General features: G+C 52.7%; 1 protein-coding gene across 2 annotated transcripts in view; it reads left to right on the top strand.

Moving 5' to 3' along the window:
- Nucleotides 1-1,125: 1,125 nt before the first annotated feature.
- COL11A2 (collagen type XI alpha 2 chain) overlaps nt 1,126-12,935 on the top strand; it is a 29,202-nt gene continuing 17,392 nt past the window's right edge. Inside the window, exons 1-10 of one of the 2 annotated variants that reach the window (XM_004389793.1) lie at nt 1,126-1,207; nt 3,816-3,965; nt 4,102-4,312; nt 5,300-5,462; nt 7,019-7,210; nt 8,861-8,923; nt 11,971-12,030; nt 12,151-12,192; nt 12,434-12,496; nt 12,822-12,896. In XM_004389793.1, coding sequence (XP_004389850.1) covers nt 1,126-1,207; nt 3,816-3,965; nt 4,102-4,312; nt 5,300-5,462; nt 7,019-7,210; nt 8,861-8,923; nt 11,971-12,030; nt 12,151-12,192; nt 12,434-12,496; nt 12,822-12,896 — 1,101 coding nt within the window. The remainder of the gene's footprint in view (nt 1,208-3,815; nt 3,966-4,101; nt 4,313-5,299; nt 5,463-7,018; nt 7,211-8,860; nt 8,924-11,970; nt 12,031-12,150; nt 12,193-12,433; nt 12,497-12,821; nt 12,897-12,935) is intronic. The other variant, XM_004389794.1, reaches the window with a different exon arrangement.

Genomic DNA, 12,935 nt, shown 5'->3' with positions numbered 1-12,935 from the left:
GCTGGGGGGAAAGTGGGGTGGCTAATTCTCAAAGGCGCCTTGTTCGCTTGTGCAGTCTTAGGGCCAGCGGGCGGCGGCGCCTCGGCTCGCTTGAGCCTTCTCTCCGGCTGCGCCGCGGGCTCCGGGCAGACCCGGCGCGGTGCCCGTTCGTCGGGCCACACTGGGCGCCGAGTGTGGCGACATTCTCGGGGCACTGCCCACCTGGAGGCAGTCCCATGTCCCTGAGTGACCCTATTTCCCTGGACCCTACCAACTGCCACCTGCTCCTTCATCTCTCCACAGTATCAGTATCTTCACCTGGGGCTCCCGTACTCCGTTACCTAGTTCCCCCATTTTCACATTTTCATCACCTTGGGCCTGATTAGCTTGTGTTTGTCTGTCCCAGTCTGCCTCCCCGCCCGTCCACACCCCCCTCCAGACCCACCCCGCCCAGCCGTAGGGTTGCGTCGAGTTGCGGGTCTCCAGTCGCTGTGTATAGCCTCGTCTATAAATACCCCCGCCCGAGGCCTGGCTCTGTAATTACCTCGGGCGGGGCAAGGGGAAGTAATTATGGAGGCCTGAGTACAGGGGGCGGGGGCGGCGACCCCCACGGCGTCCTAAATCCCGCCCAGGCCACGGCTGAAGGGGAGCTAATCTCCAACACGGAGGGAGGGGGTGCTGCGACTGGACGTCAGGGTCCTAGAAAAGGAAGGGGCTGGGGATGAGATACCGGGGTTCCGGAAAAGAGAATCTGAGGGTACAGTCTATTGAGGCTTGCCTGGCGCAGGGAGAGCAGTCTGAGGGTCAGCGAGGGAGGGAGGGCTTCTCCCTTCAGCGCCCCCCCACCCCCCGCCCCAGGTGGAGCCTGAGGGTGGGGTTTCCCCTAGTGGCAGTGGGCGGGCGGCTGGAGGCGGGGGCCGGGCCGGGGGCGGGGGCGAGGTGGGGGCTCTGGGCAGCCGGGGTGGCCGGGGACACACAGCAGCAGCGGCCACCGAGGAGGGAGCTGCGCCGGAGCCCCGACGGCGCCTCGCTGCATGGAGCTGGGCTGCTGAGAGTTGTCGCCGCCCGATAGCCTCTGACCTCCCAGAGACCCCGGGCGTCCGAGGCCCAGCCGGCTCTCTCCTGTCGGCCTCGGGGCGCCCAGCCATGGAGCGGTGCAGCCGCTGCCATCGTCTCCTCTTGCTCGTACCTCTGGTGCTGGGGCTGAGCGCAGCCCCAGCCTGTGCAGGTAAGAGTCCTGACTCTCGCTGGGTCGTTGGAGGCAAGCTTCAGGTCCCTGGGGAGGGGACAGCTGAGGCCCAGGGATGAGGAGGGGCGTCAAGGGTCCAGGCTGTAGGGCAGGATACCCGGTTCCTTGGAGCCAGGTAGGAAGCTCTTTCTCTCCCTGAGGTGACAGGGGGAGGGCAGGTAAGGCTGAAAGGTAGAGGACCACCTTAGAGAGAGAGCCTGGAAAGGGGCTGGGTGTTTGGTCCTCAGGGAGAGCTGAAGATGGCCAGGGCCAATCTGGTCCAACCTGGTACTAGGATGGGGGTGGAAGTGGTAGATACCAGTGGTGATGGGTGAGATGTGTGTGTGGACTGTCTATTTCTGGGCTCTGAATCTGTATCCCTGTGGCAAGTAGGGTGTCTGTGGGTCAGAGTAGACTAGTAAATTGGGAAGGAAGGGACGCCTCGACTATCTGTCCCATTCGCTTCTCTGCCTGCATCCCCCTCCCCCTTCTTGTGCCCTCGATGCTGCCACGCGGCTGGCTCTGGGGAGCACTGGGGCCGGCTGCCAACAGGACGGCCGCTGGACAGGCTGGGATCAGGTGTCTGAGGCTGGAGCCAACTCTTTGCATTCCTGCCCCACCCCTCCCCCTCTGGCCAGCCAGGCTCCCCTGGGACCTGGTGACCACGACCCCAATCTTTTCCTCCTTTTTCCCAGGACCCAGAAGTCCTGGCTCATAGGAGAAGGGATTTGGTGTCAGAGAGGAGGGGGCTGGAAGCACCTGGATCCTAGGCAGGCCTGAGCAAGCCCCCCCTCCCCCACTGGAAACACTGGGGGCTGATTTGCATATAACTTGACTATTCATTTCTTCTCCATCCTCTGGAGAGAAAATAGTCTGAATGGCAGCATAAAGGAGTTAGATTTGATTACAGAAAGAACTTCCAAGATGAGAGGAGTGTGAGACCCAGGGACAGGGAATTTAAGTGTATATGTCTGCAGTCTTTCTTGGGGAAGGAGACCCACTGGCATGGAGGCAGGGGGATGGCCAAGATGATCCTGTTTCTTATTTTGGGACTGGGTGAGTGGAGGTGGGACACTATAGGGAAATGGGTCACTCTGGAATTAGTAAGATTAAAGAATGAGGCATATTTGGGGCCAGAGGTAAAGTAGTGGAGGTGATGGGGCTCCCAGTGGGGAGTCTGTAAGGCAGATGTAGGGTGGCTGGGGACAGTGAGGCAGGTATGTGGCCTGAGGTGGGAGGGCTGTGGGCGGACCTGCTAATAAGTCGTCTATAGGACCAAGCTGTACTTTCCTGGGGTTTGGTGGAGGGTGGGGGCCTTCTGAGGTCTCCTTGGCCTGGGGTCTCTGTGAGTCTCTATGTCTCTGTCTCACTCGCTCCCCGTTTCTCAAAGCAGCCCTTGTGTGTCGGTGTTTGCGGAGCCGCCACACGCGGGGGCCGGGCTTGGGCGGGGGCTGTGGGGGTGGGGGGGCAAGATCGTGGTTTCCTGGCTCCTGGACTCAAAGGGCCTTTTCTCTGCCTGCCCGCCTCACCTCGCCCACCCCACCCAGCTCTGCTCTCCTGATCTCTCTGGCCCCTGTCCTGCCCCACACTTCTATGAAAGTTTTTCTGGAACTCTCATTGGGAGTTTTCCAATCTGGAGCTGATGGTGTGAGCCCTGTGTGTATCTGGGGGCAAGTAAGGGAGAGGTGCTTTTTGCCTTTCAGGGAGTTTGAGCCCCAGAGAGCTGAGTTCTAGGTGGACAGGGCTGGTGGCCTGGATCTTGAATCATTGGATCCTGGAGTGGTGGGGGTGGCGGGGCAGTGTCCAGTTTCCAGGTGTGGGGAGCTTGCTTGGGTTTTGGGCAAGGACTCTGATGGGATCCACAGATGTGTGGCTCAGGGCCCTGGACCTGCTCTGGCTCTGCGTGGCAGCTTCAGTTCCCTCCCCACCCCCATCCCCCCCCAGCCCCTCTCCCAAACCAGGGGGCACAGGCTTCTGGGGCGGCTCTTTCTTGTATCTCCTTTGGCAGCTCGGTAAACATTGTCCCCATTTCGCCCCAAACACAGGATTTATAGTAGCTTGAAGCACCCTCCCGAGAGAGCTGCCTCTCTGCTCCCTCCCTGGTGCCCCCACCCCCCTGCACCTCTGGTGCCCAGGATGATCCATGGCCCAGATGTTGTTTGTGCTGGAGACAGGACAGAGACCAGAGACCCAGAGACCCAGAGATATGGAAAGGGACTGAGAGAGAGAAAGACAGGGAAAGAAAAAGATGGACAGAATGTGAGGGAAATGGAGGAAGCAGAAGAGACAATTAGACACAAAGACCAACAGATACAGAGACAAAAAGAGTAAGAGATTAAGAGAGAGAAAAAGGGAGAAGGATGGAGAGTTGAGAGAAATATTAAGAGAGACAGGTTCAGAGCCTGTCAGATGGAGATAGAGAGAGAGAAAAAGAGGGACACTGGTAGGGGAGAGGCAGGAGTGGGCGCGGAGTTGACTACCTGTCAGTGCTGCTCTTCCCTTGTCCAGGTAACTCTGTGTTTCCCATCCGTTCAGGCCCCCACTTGTGCCCCTTCTAGTGCCCTCCTGAGGGTGTGTCCCTCCCCTTGACCCTCACGGACTCTCCCAGGTGCACCCCCTGTGGATGTGCTCCGGGCCCTGAGGTTCCCCTCCCTCCCTGATGGTGTCCGGAGGGCAAGAGGCATCTGTCCAGCGGACATAGCCTACCGAGTTTCCCGACCTGCCCAGCTCAGCGCACCCACCCGCCAGCTCTTTCCAGGTATGGGTGAAATGGTGGGGTTGGGAGAACTGTGGGAGGCCATGGGGTGGAACCTGGGATCAGACATGAGCAGGGAAGGAGGCAGTGGCTCTCATGGCCTCTCACGTCACCTGTGTGTGTCTCTCTTGGGTACCAGGAGGCATTCCCAAAGATTTCTCTCTGATGACTGTTGTCCGGACCCGGCCTGGCCTCCAGGCTCCCCTCCTGACACTCTACAGTGCCCAGGGCATTCGGCAGCTGAGCCTGGAGCTTGGCCAACCTGTCCGCTTCCTATATGAGGACCAGACTGGGCAGCCTGAACCCCCGGCTCAGCCAGTCTTCCGAGGCATTAGCCTAGCAGATGGCAAGTAAGTCAGTTTGTTCCTGTGGTCTGCCTGGCCCACACTTTCAGGAACTCCCCTCTGGCTGCCCCAGACCCCACTCCCTAAACCAAGAAACCTTGCTGACCCTTTTGGCCACACCTCACCTACCCACTGCCCAAACTCTAGCCATTTCCAGCCCAGAGCTTGGGCATTAGAGTTTGAATCCTTGCTTTGCATATAATACTAGTTTGTACCTGGGGCAAATCACTTCACTTTTTTGTGCCTCTGTTTCTATGTCTGTAAAATAGGGAACTGTGAGAATCAAATGACAAAATGATCTCATGGTGCTTGGTGCATTATAAACACTCAATAGACAGCAGCTATTATGATTACGGGAGCCCTCGTGGCACAGTGGTTAAGAGCTTGGCTGCTGACCAAAAGTTGGGCAGTTCGAATCCCCTAGCAACTCCTTGGAAACTCTATGGGGCAGTTCTATTCTGTCCTATAGGGTCTCTATGGGTTGGAATTGACTCAACGGCAATAGGTTTTTGGTATTATGATTACTAGGGGGCAGTGGTGGTTCAGTGGTAGAATTCTTGCCTTCCACGCGGGAAACTTGGATTCGATTCCTGGCCAATGCACCTCATGTACAGCCACCGCCCATCTCTCAGTGGAGGCTTGAGTGTTGCTATGATGCCGAACAGATTTCAGTGTTGCCTCCAGACGAAGATGGACTAGGAAGAAAAGCCTGGCAATCTACTTCTGAAAACCAGCCAGTGAAAATGCTATGGATCTCAATGGTCCCATCCACAACCCATCATGGGGATGGCACAGGACTAGGCAGCATTTTGTTCTGTTGTGCATGGGATCAGCATGAGTCATGGGCTGGCATGAGTCAGGGGCCAACTGATGGCCTCTAACAACAATTATGATTACTATTGTTATTACCATTGGTTTCAACTCTTCCATCAACTGCTCCCCTGACCCTACTGATTTTCAGTCAGTCACTTAAACCTCTCTCCCCACGACCAGGTGGCACCGTGTGGCTGTGGCTGTGAAGCGTCAGTCTGTCACCCTCATTGTTGACTGCAAAAAGCGAGTCACCCGGCCCCTACCCCGAAGTGCTCGTCCTGTGTTGGACACCCAGGGAGTGATAATCTTTGGTGCCCGTATCCTGGATGAGGAGGTCTTTGAGGTAACCAGAACAATCAGAGAAAGAAGTGATTTCTGGTCTCATGTATCACGTCCATCCCTCTTCTGGCCCAAGTACTCCACCTTCCCATTCCCTAGCATTTTGTTTCTCCTCTCGTGAGCTTGTATTTCCATTTCTTGTCTCCAGGGCCAATTTTCTCTTTAGGAGAACTAGGTGCTCACTTCATGGCAGGGCTGTCCATAGCCAATTATTTTGTAACTCAGTCTTCATCAATCCACTCATCCGTCCATCCAGCCCTTCAACACACCTATGTATCCATCCTTTCACCTACTCACCCATCTACCCACCCATGCACACATGCATGTACCTACCACCAACTCACCCATCTGTTACTCACCCATTCAGCTGCCTACTCATGCATTCAGGCTTATATCCACCCACCCACCTACCCATCCTTCTCCTGCTCAACCACTCCTTCTTTCAAACCATTCATCCTTCCATCTATCCTTCCATCTTCTTCAACCCATCCATCAATCCATTCACTTATCCAGCCCCTCACCTATCCTTCCACCCACTCAACCACTGCCTCTTTCAGTCTATCCATTTACCTCCTTACAAACCCACCCACCCATTCATCTACCTACATGTTCACTCTTATCCACCCACCAATCTGCCCACCTCCCTGCACCTCTCATCTGTCTACCCCCAATCGTCTCATACACGTATTCATCACACATTCATTGATTTACCATCCATCAAGCCTGCCATTCAGTCATGCATTCCAGCCCACTCAATTCACCCATCCAGCCACCCACCTATCCATCACTTCAACCCACCTATCTATCCATCCTTTTCCCTGCTCACCCACCTACCCACCCAAACACACATGCATGCATCCACCACCCACCTGCCCAGGCTGTCAACATTTTGTGAATATCTGCTGGCCCAATGCCAAAGGGAACACAGATGAATAATACAAGGTCTCTGTCATCCCAAGGAGCTCCCAGTTTGTCTCTGGAGATGAGACAATATCCCTAAACTACAGCACAAGACAGAATGTACTAAGTGCCATGTGTAGGCACAAACAAATGCCATTGGAATTCAGAAGCAAAATCCCCCTCCGCCATTTCCAGAGATTCTGAGAATTCTCATCATCACTGCCATTGGCAGGTCAAGGCAGCTGAGGTTGGGCCACTTTCTCCAGAAAGCCTGTGTGAAAAGCCCATGCATTATCACAAGGGGCAGCGGGTAGGCAAAATGTGTTGAACTTGGAGTTGAAAGGCCTGGATTCTAGTTCTGATTCTGGCACTGTGAGTGACCTTAGGTCAGTCATTGCTTCTTTGAGCTTCCCTGAATGGAATGCATCTGAAAAATGAGCAGAAGATCCTTGTCCTACTGACTTTTCCAGTTGTTGTGAAGATCAGTGAGCTTATGGACAAGAAGGTCCTTTAAAAACTGGAAAGGGCTGTGCACATGGGAGAGCCTTCTCCCACTATATAGTTTTACCTAGGACTGGCTTCCTACCCTTTGTGCTTTTTTCTCTCTCTGAAGTCCTTTCTGCCTCCATCCATTGGTGTTCTTTCCTCATGTTTCTGTAGGGTGATGTCCAGGAACTCGTCATTGTTCCAGGGGTCCAAGCTGCCTACGAATCCTGTGAACAGAAGGAGCTGGAGTGTGAAGGGGGCCAGAGGGAGATACCTCAGAACCAACAGCATCACAGAACCCAGAGATCTCCAAAGAAGCAACCATCAAGACTTCATAGGCCACAGAATCAGGAACCCCAGCGACAGGTGAGGGAGATGAGAGAACCCCCAACCACAGCACACCCCAGGAAGGAAAAGACATCCAAACATCTTCCCCAGGGGAATTCCCCCCTTAGTTCCAGAGCTTTCCATCCATTTGGGGGCTCCCATTCTCCCCTCCCTAGTTTTCCCTTCCCAACCATACCCCCTTCTCCCATCCACCCTTCTCCCCAGTTCTCATTCATCAACCTTTTTATTTTCATTCAAAAATAAAAAGTCATTATGAAGAATTTGTAGCTGGGAGTTGTGTCCCCTGCTTGTGTCTCCTCTTTTGCTAGTCTTGCTAGAACTGTGTCCTTGGGTTTCCCATCCATTCCTTGAATTAAGAGATTGGGAGAGAGTGAGAGAGGGCAAGACTTGGAAAGGGAAGGTGGGCGAGCAGAGTAGAGGAGGGATAGAAACAGGGAGAAAGAAGTTGAGATAGTAATACCAAAGAGGAGAAATGGGGAAGCAGTAGCAGATAGAGGGAATTCTCAAAGGGCGGTGGGTCTGCAGAAGTGTGGGATGGGGAGCCCAGTCTCTGGCCCCTTGCACATGAAGGTGCAGGGTTAGAGGCTGTGGTGGGGAGAAGGGAAGGGAGACTCTGGCTTGGGTGGGGTCCAGATGGTTAGGATGGTAGATGTGATATGGGGTCAGTGGTCTGAGGATGGGAGGGTCAATCTCTTAATCATGTCTGCTTCTGTCCCACATGCGGGACCCGCTTCCCCTTTCCCACCTGTCCCCCATCTCTCTTCTGACCTCCAACCTCTTCTTTCATTCCCCACCCCCTACTTCCCAACTCCATGCCTCCTCTGTTTCCTAACTCCCACGCTATCTCTTCATCTCCCACTCCCCAACCTTTCCTTTCTGGCCCTCCAATTATCCTATCCCCTTCCTATCTTTTCCCCTCCCCCTTCCCTAATCCCAGCCCATTGAATCTCTCTACTATGACTACGAGCCCCCCTATTATGATGAGATGACTACGGGGACGACCCCTGATTATCAGGTAAACCTGAGGAACCCCTTCATTTCTCACCTTCCTTCCACCACCCCTTGCAGACATCTCCTATGACACCTTCCTTCCCTCCCCAACCTGTGGGGAGAGACACCATATATTTAGGTTATAGGGGGCTTACTTACTTACTGCCCCCTCCCATATCTCTCTACTGCAGCAGTCTTGGAGCCCCAACCACAGGGCTTCCCCGTCCCCCAGGGGGCACCGAACCTCTCCCTGAAAGCATACCCCAACTGCCAAGAGGTCAGTGGCCTGGCAGGCACCCCCTCACCAGGCCAGAGGCCCTCCCGAGTTGGGGGCTCTGGCCCAGCACGGGGTCAGCCACCCCACTTCTGGCGCCCAGCTCAGCAGGCAGCTCCCCTTGCTGCCCAGGGCCCCTCCAGGACCAGAGTCAGTGGTTACCAGCAGGTAGAGTTGGGGCATCCAAGTCTCTGCCCCCAAACCTGTTCATCCTCGGAGATTAATTCTCCCTAAACTGTCCCCACTCTAAAGTGGCTGCAAGATCTGAGATTTCCCCCACCCCCCAGCATGGGACAGACACTGTCCTTGTGGGGGGACAGATGCTGCTTTGCCGCCCCTCAAGCTAACTCCTCTCTCCTTCCTACCCTATGCTACTCTGCCTCTCCCCCACCCCCTGGGGTTAGGACCCCATCCCAGGTGAAGAGGAAGGAATGCTGCAGTCAAGCCCCTTTCCACCCCCCAAGGAGGTAACTCCATCCCCTGTTCTCACCCACCTGGGGGCAATGGGTGTCTGTGACTCACTCCCTTTGCCTCACATTGTCTTGATGAACAAGCCCCTCCTCTGGCCGGAGGGCTCTTTGTCATATCCATTTATGGTCTTCTGTCTTCTGGTCACTCTAGGCCTATGAATGTGCTCGTCTCTCTAAGTATAGCAATTTTTTTCCCCAGTGTCCACGTCTCCTTCCATCATTGATTCCAGAGTAACCTCTTCTCTGTGTTGGTGTCAAATGGTTGAACTTTGTATGTCCTATTTTCATTCCCAGGAGCCTATTTCTGTCAAACACTGTCACATTTTTCTTCTTTTCCCCGTCTCTCTGTCCATTACCTGGGCTCTTTTGTCTATCATGTGTCCGTGGACTGTCTATTCTGTGTCCAACGCTCCAGCCACCCTTCATGTCGTACACCATCTCCCCCCACCTGGCCCATTTTCTGGACATCCTCCCCATTTTGACCCTTTAATGGCTATCCACTTCCTACATGAACACTCCCCTTGCTCTTCTTGGAATTCCCGTCCCAATTACCCTCAGAGTCCTTTGGGTTAGAACGTGTCACCTCCTGGGTTCTAGGGAAAACCTCCTCTCAGCCCTAATGCCCACATCTACCCCTTCTCCCTCCCTTCCCCCGGGAAGGAGCAAACAGATCTCCAGATACCCCCCACAGCTGACAGATTCTTGGCAGAAGAATATGGGGAGGGTGGCACAGATGCCCCAGATTACACCTATGGCTATGGGGACGATTATCATGAGGAGACCGAGCTTGGCCCTGCCCTCTCTGCGGAGACAGCCCACTCAGGAGCCGTAAGTGAATGGTGCTCGTCTTCCATTCTTGACCTCCGGTGGGAGCTGCAAGAACTGCTTTCTGGTTTTTTTTTTTTCATTTCAGATATTCTTTCATATTTAGAAATTCCATTTTATTTTTTCTTCCTGTTGTTTTGATCATTGTCTTTGGCTGTAAGCTCCTTCCCATTGGTGGTTTGCTATTTTCTGTTCATATACAACGTATATGTTGCTTGAGAAGATTACTTCTTGCCTTCCCTTGGCATATGTCTTACCCTGTGACTCTTGTAGATACTTCTGCCCAGGGCAACTGGAATTTTTAAAAATTCCATGGCCACTTCCTGTCTTTCTTGGGCATTTCCTTACTGTCTCAATCAAGCTGGATTTCATACACCTTTTGGTCACTAAGCCCCTATCTTGTATCCATTTCCAGTCTGTCTCCATCATTTCTTCTTGGTTAAAATAATTTCTTGTCCATGTTTCTGCCAAATGATCTAACTTTGTTTGACATTCTTTAATCTAGAGGTCATTTCCTATCTGTCTCTTTCTGTCTTGCTCTGGCTATGGCATCCATCTTTGTGACTGTGTCAGACTGGACTGAAAGGGACTTATTATTTGTGTTTTAGCTCTATTTTTTTCATGCTGTCTTGGGACAATTTCCTTTTAGGATACGGCAGTTCCTGTGTGTCTCAGTTCAGCCAAATCATAAAGTTTCTCTTGTGGGCCTAGATGTTTCTCATGGCAAATTCCTGTGTGTCCTAGGCTTGATGGTTGTGTTTTCTGGAAGAATTGCCTTTCACTGTCATAAGTCCCTTTCCAGGAGTCACCTTCTTTCTGTATTGTCAATTTCTTTTCTTTCTTGGTCATTGTAGCCATGCTGTTGTTGAAGGTCCACTTCTTGGATCTTCTTTTCTTAGCTGCTTCCTGTCTGTCCAGCCACTTGTTGTTTATGTAGTTCATTTTCTTACCATGTTGGCCATGTTTGATTTTTCTTGGCCATGGCATCATTCTTGCTTCCAAGTATTTTTTCCTTTGTTCTGCCTCCCTTAATTGTTTCCCATGTCTTCAACCACTTTCTGTCAGTTGGGATATTTCATGTTTTTTTACTTCATCTTTTGCCTGCTTTGCAGTATGGCTGCCTCTCCTACCCTGCTGCCTCATCCCATACCTGCCGTCTCAATATTGCTACTCTTGATCCTTTGCTAGCTTTTTCTTGTGCTGCTTTCTGGATAGCTGGGATTGATCTGGGATTTGGGAGCATTTGGAAATGGATCATTGCTGTTTGGTCAGGGTGGAGATGGATGGGAGCATTCTGAAGAACTTTGGTGTGGGGTTGGGATGAATGACCTTCGTTTTCTCTGTTCTTATCTTGGTTCTGGCCCTAGAATTGGGGTTGGGCATCTGAATGGGAAGTGTGGAAGGGAGGGAACTGGTGGACTTGGAGTAAAAGTGAGGACCAGAGGAAAGGTGTAGGGCCCTGACTGGATAGGAACTGGAGGGACTTGAGGGAGTCTTCTCTAGGGGTTGGGTAACTGAGCCCAAGAGCTGTATTTTTTTTGAAAACCAGTGATGGGTCCTGGGTTTGGGATATCAGTAGAGACTGCCCTCCAGATCTACTTAGAATATGAATAGTTAATCTCTGGGAAGTTTTAAATTTGTGAACCCTTAGAAATTCTCAGAAAAAGTTTGTGCATAACGGCATACAATTTTTCTTCTTCCAGAGAAAGTCTCCATAGCTTTCATTAATCAGATTCTCATATGGGTCCATACCCTGCTGTTTCCTCCCCCTCAAAATAAAAATCTAACCATAACCTTAGAGAGATTCTTATTTGGTAGGTTGGGGAAAGGGTGAGGAAAAAAATGATGGTTTCTTAAGGTTATAAGGATTCCTAGGGTCTGATGAAGTTTAGGGGACAAAAAAGGGTTTGGGAAAATTGGATTTGGAATTCCAGGTAGGGCCTGAAGACCTTCCTGAAATAGGCTCTCGGGGAGATGAGGAGGTTGCATTTGCTGTAATAGGGCTAGAAAGATGAGCTTACTGGAAATGAGGTGGGGGCAGGGTGCTGAGGTATCCTTGGCAGGCCTGGGAGGTCTGTGAAGAGGGCTTGGGGATTTTGGGCAGGACCAGGGAGGTATGGAGAGGACCTGGAAACGAAGGGGGGAGTTGGGATGGGGACAGTCCTGGTGTCCTGGCTGCTCACTGGCCCCACTGGGGGCTATATGTGTGTCTCCCTCAGGCTGCCCGTGGACCCCGTGGGCTGAAGGGAGAGAAGGGGGAGCCTGCAGTGCTGGAGCCTGTAAGTCGTGCTGGTCACTAAACTGAGGGCAATGGAAAGAAGAGAGGGAGGCAGGGCTAGGGGGTGGGACTAGTGGGTGCTAGCCCTATAGCCTCTGACCTTTAATCTTTGACTCCACAGGGTATGCTAGTGGAGGGGCCACCTGGCCCAGAAGGCCCTGCGGTAAGTCCAGCCATGACATGTTAGCCTCCATTCCTTTCTAAGAGACCATTTCTACATGCTCATCTATGCCCTCCCCACATATGCCCAGACCTCCTCAGAATTCTAGAGCATTCTTCCAATCGAAGCTCCCCAGATTCTCAGATCTCTTTCTTCTGGAAAGACCACCTTTCAGCCACATATTCCTCTTCTGTATGAATTGCCTGTTCACCCACATCTGACCCTTTTCTCTTTTGTTCCTCAGGGATTGACTGGTCCCCCAGGCATCCAGGGGAACCCAGGACCAGTTGGAGACCCTGGAGAGAGGGTAAGTGAGTGTCCTGATTGGAGGGGCCGCAGAGGAGCCATTATACCCAATGGGGGGCACCAGGCTGAGTAACTCCTTGTTTGTTGGCTGATTAGTGAATGAGGGGGCTGTTGTGCTCTTAAGCACCCACAAAAGAGGGTATACTTTGGTTGGGGAGGGGTGTAGTCTGGTGTTTCACCCTCATTTTTCTCCATGGGGGTAGTGTTCAGGAAAAATCTAGTAAAGTCTACATTTATTTATTTGAGAAGGGCTTCAAAATGATGTCAAGATCCTAACATCCTCCTCTGGCTGTCACCATATCCTTCTCATTGTCTCTGTCCTCCAGGGCCCCCCTGGCCGAGCAGGGCTTCCTGGATCAGATGGGGCCCCTGGTCCTCCTGGCACATCCCTCATGCTCCCAGTAAGTTGTCTTCTGGGTTTTGGGAAGGGATCATGGGGA

The sequence above is a fragment of the Trichechus manatus genome, unplaced genomic scaffold, assembly GCF_000243295.1.
Source record: "Trichechus manatus latirostris isolate Lorelei unplaced genomic scaffold, TriManLat1.0 scaffold00261, whole genome shotgun sequence".
NCBI classification, from domain to species: Eukaryota; Metazoa; Chordata; class Mammalia; order Sirenia; family Trichechidae; genus Trichechus; species Trichechus manatus.
The sequence above is the reverse complement of the archived record's forward strand: the minus strand, read 5'-3'. Positions and strand labels throughout refer to the sequence as shown.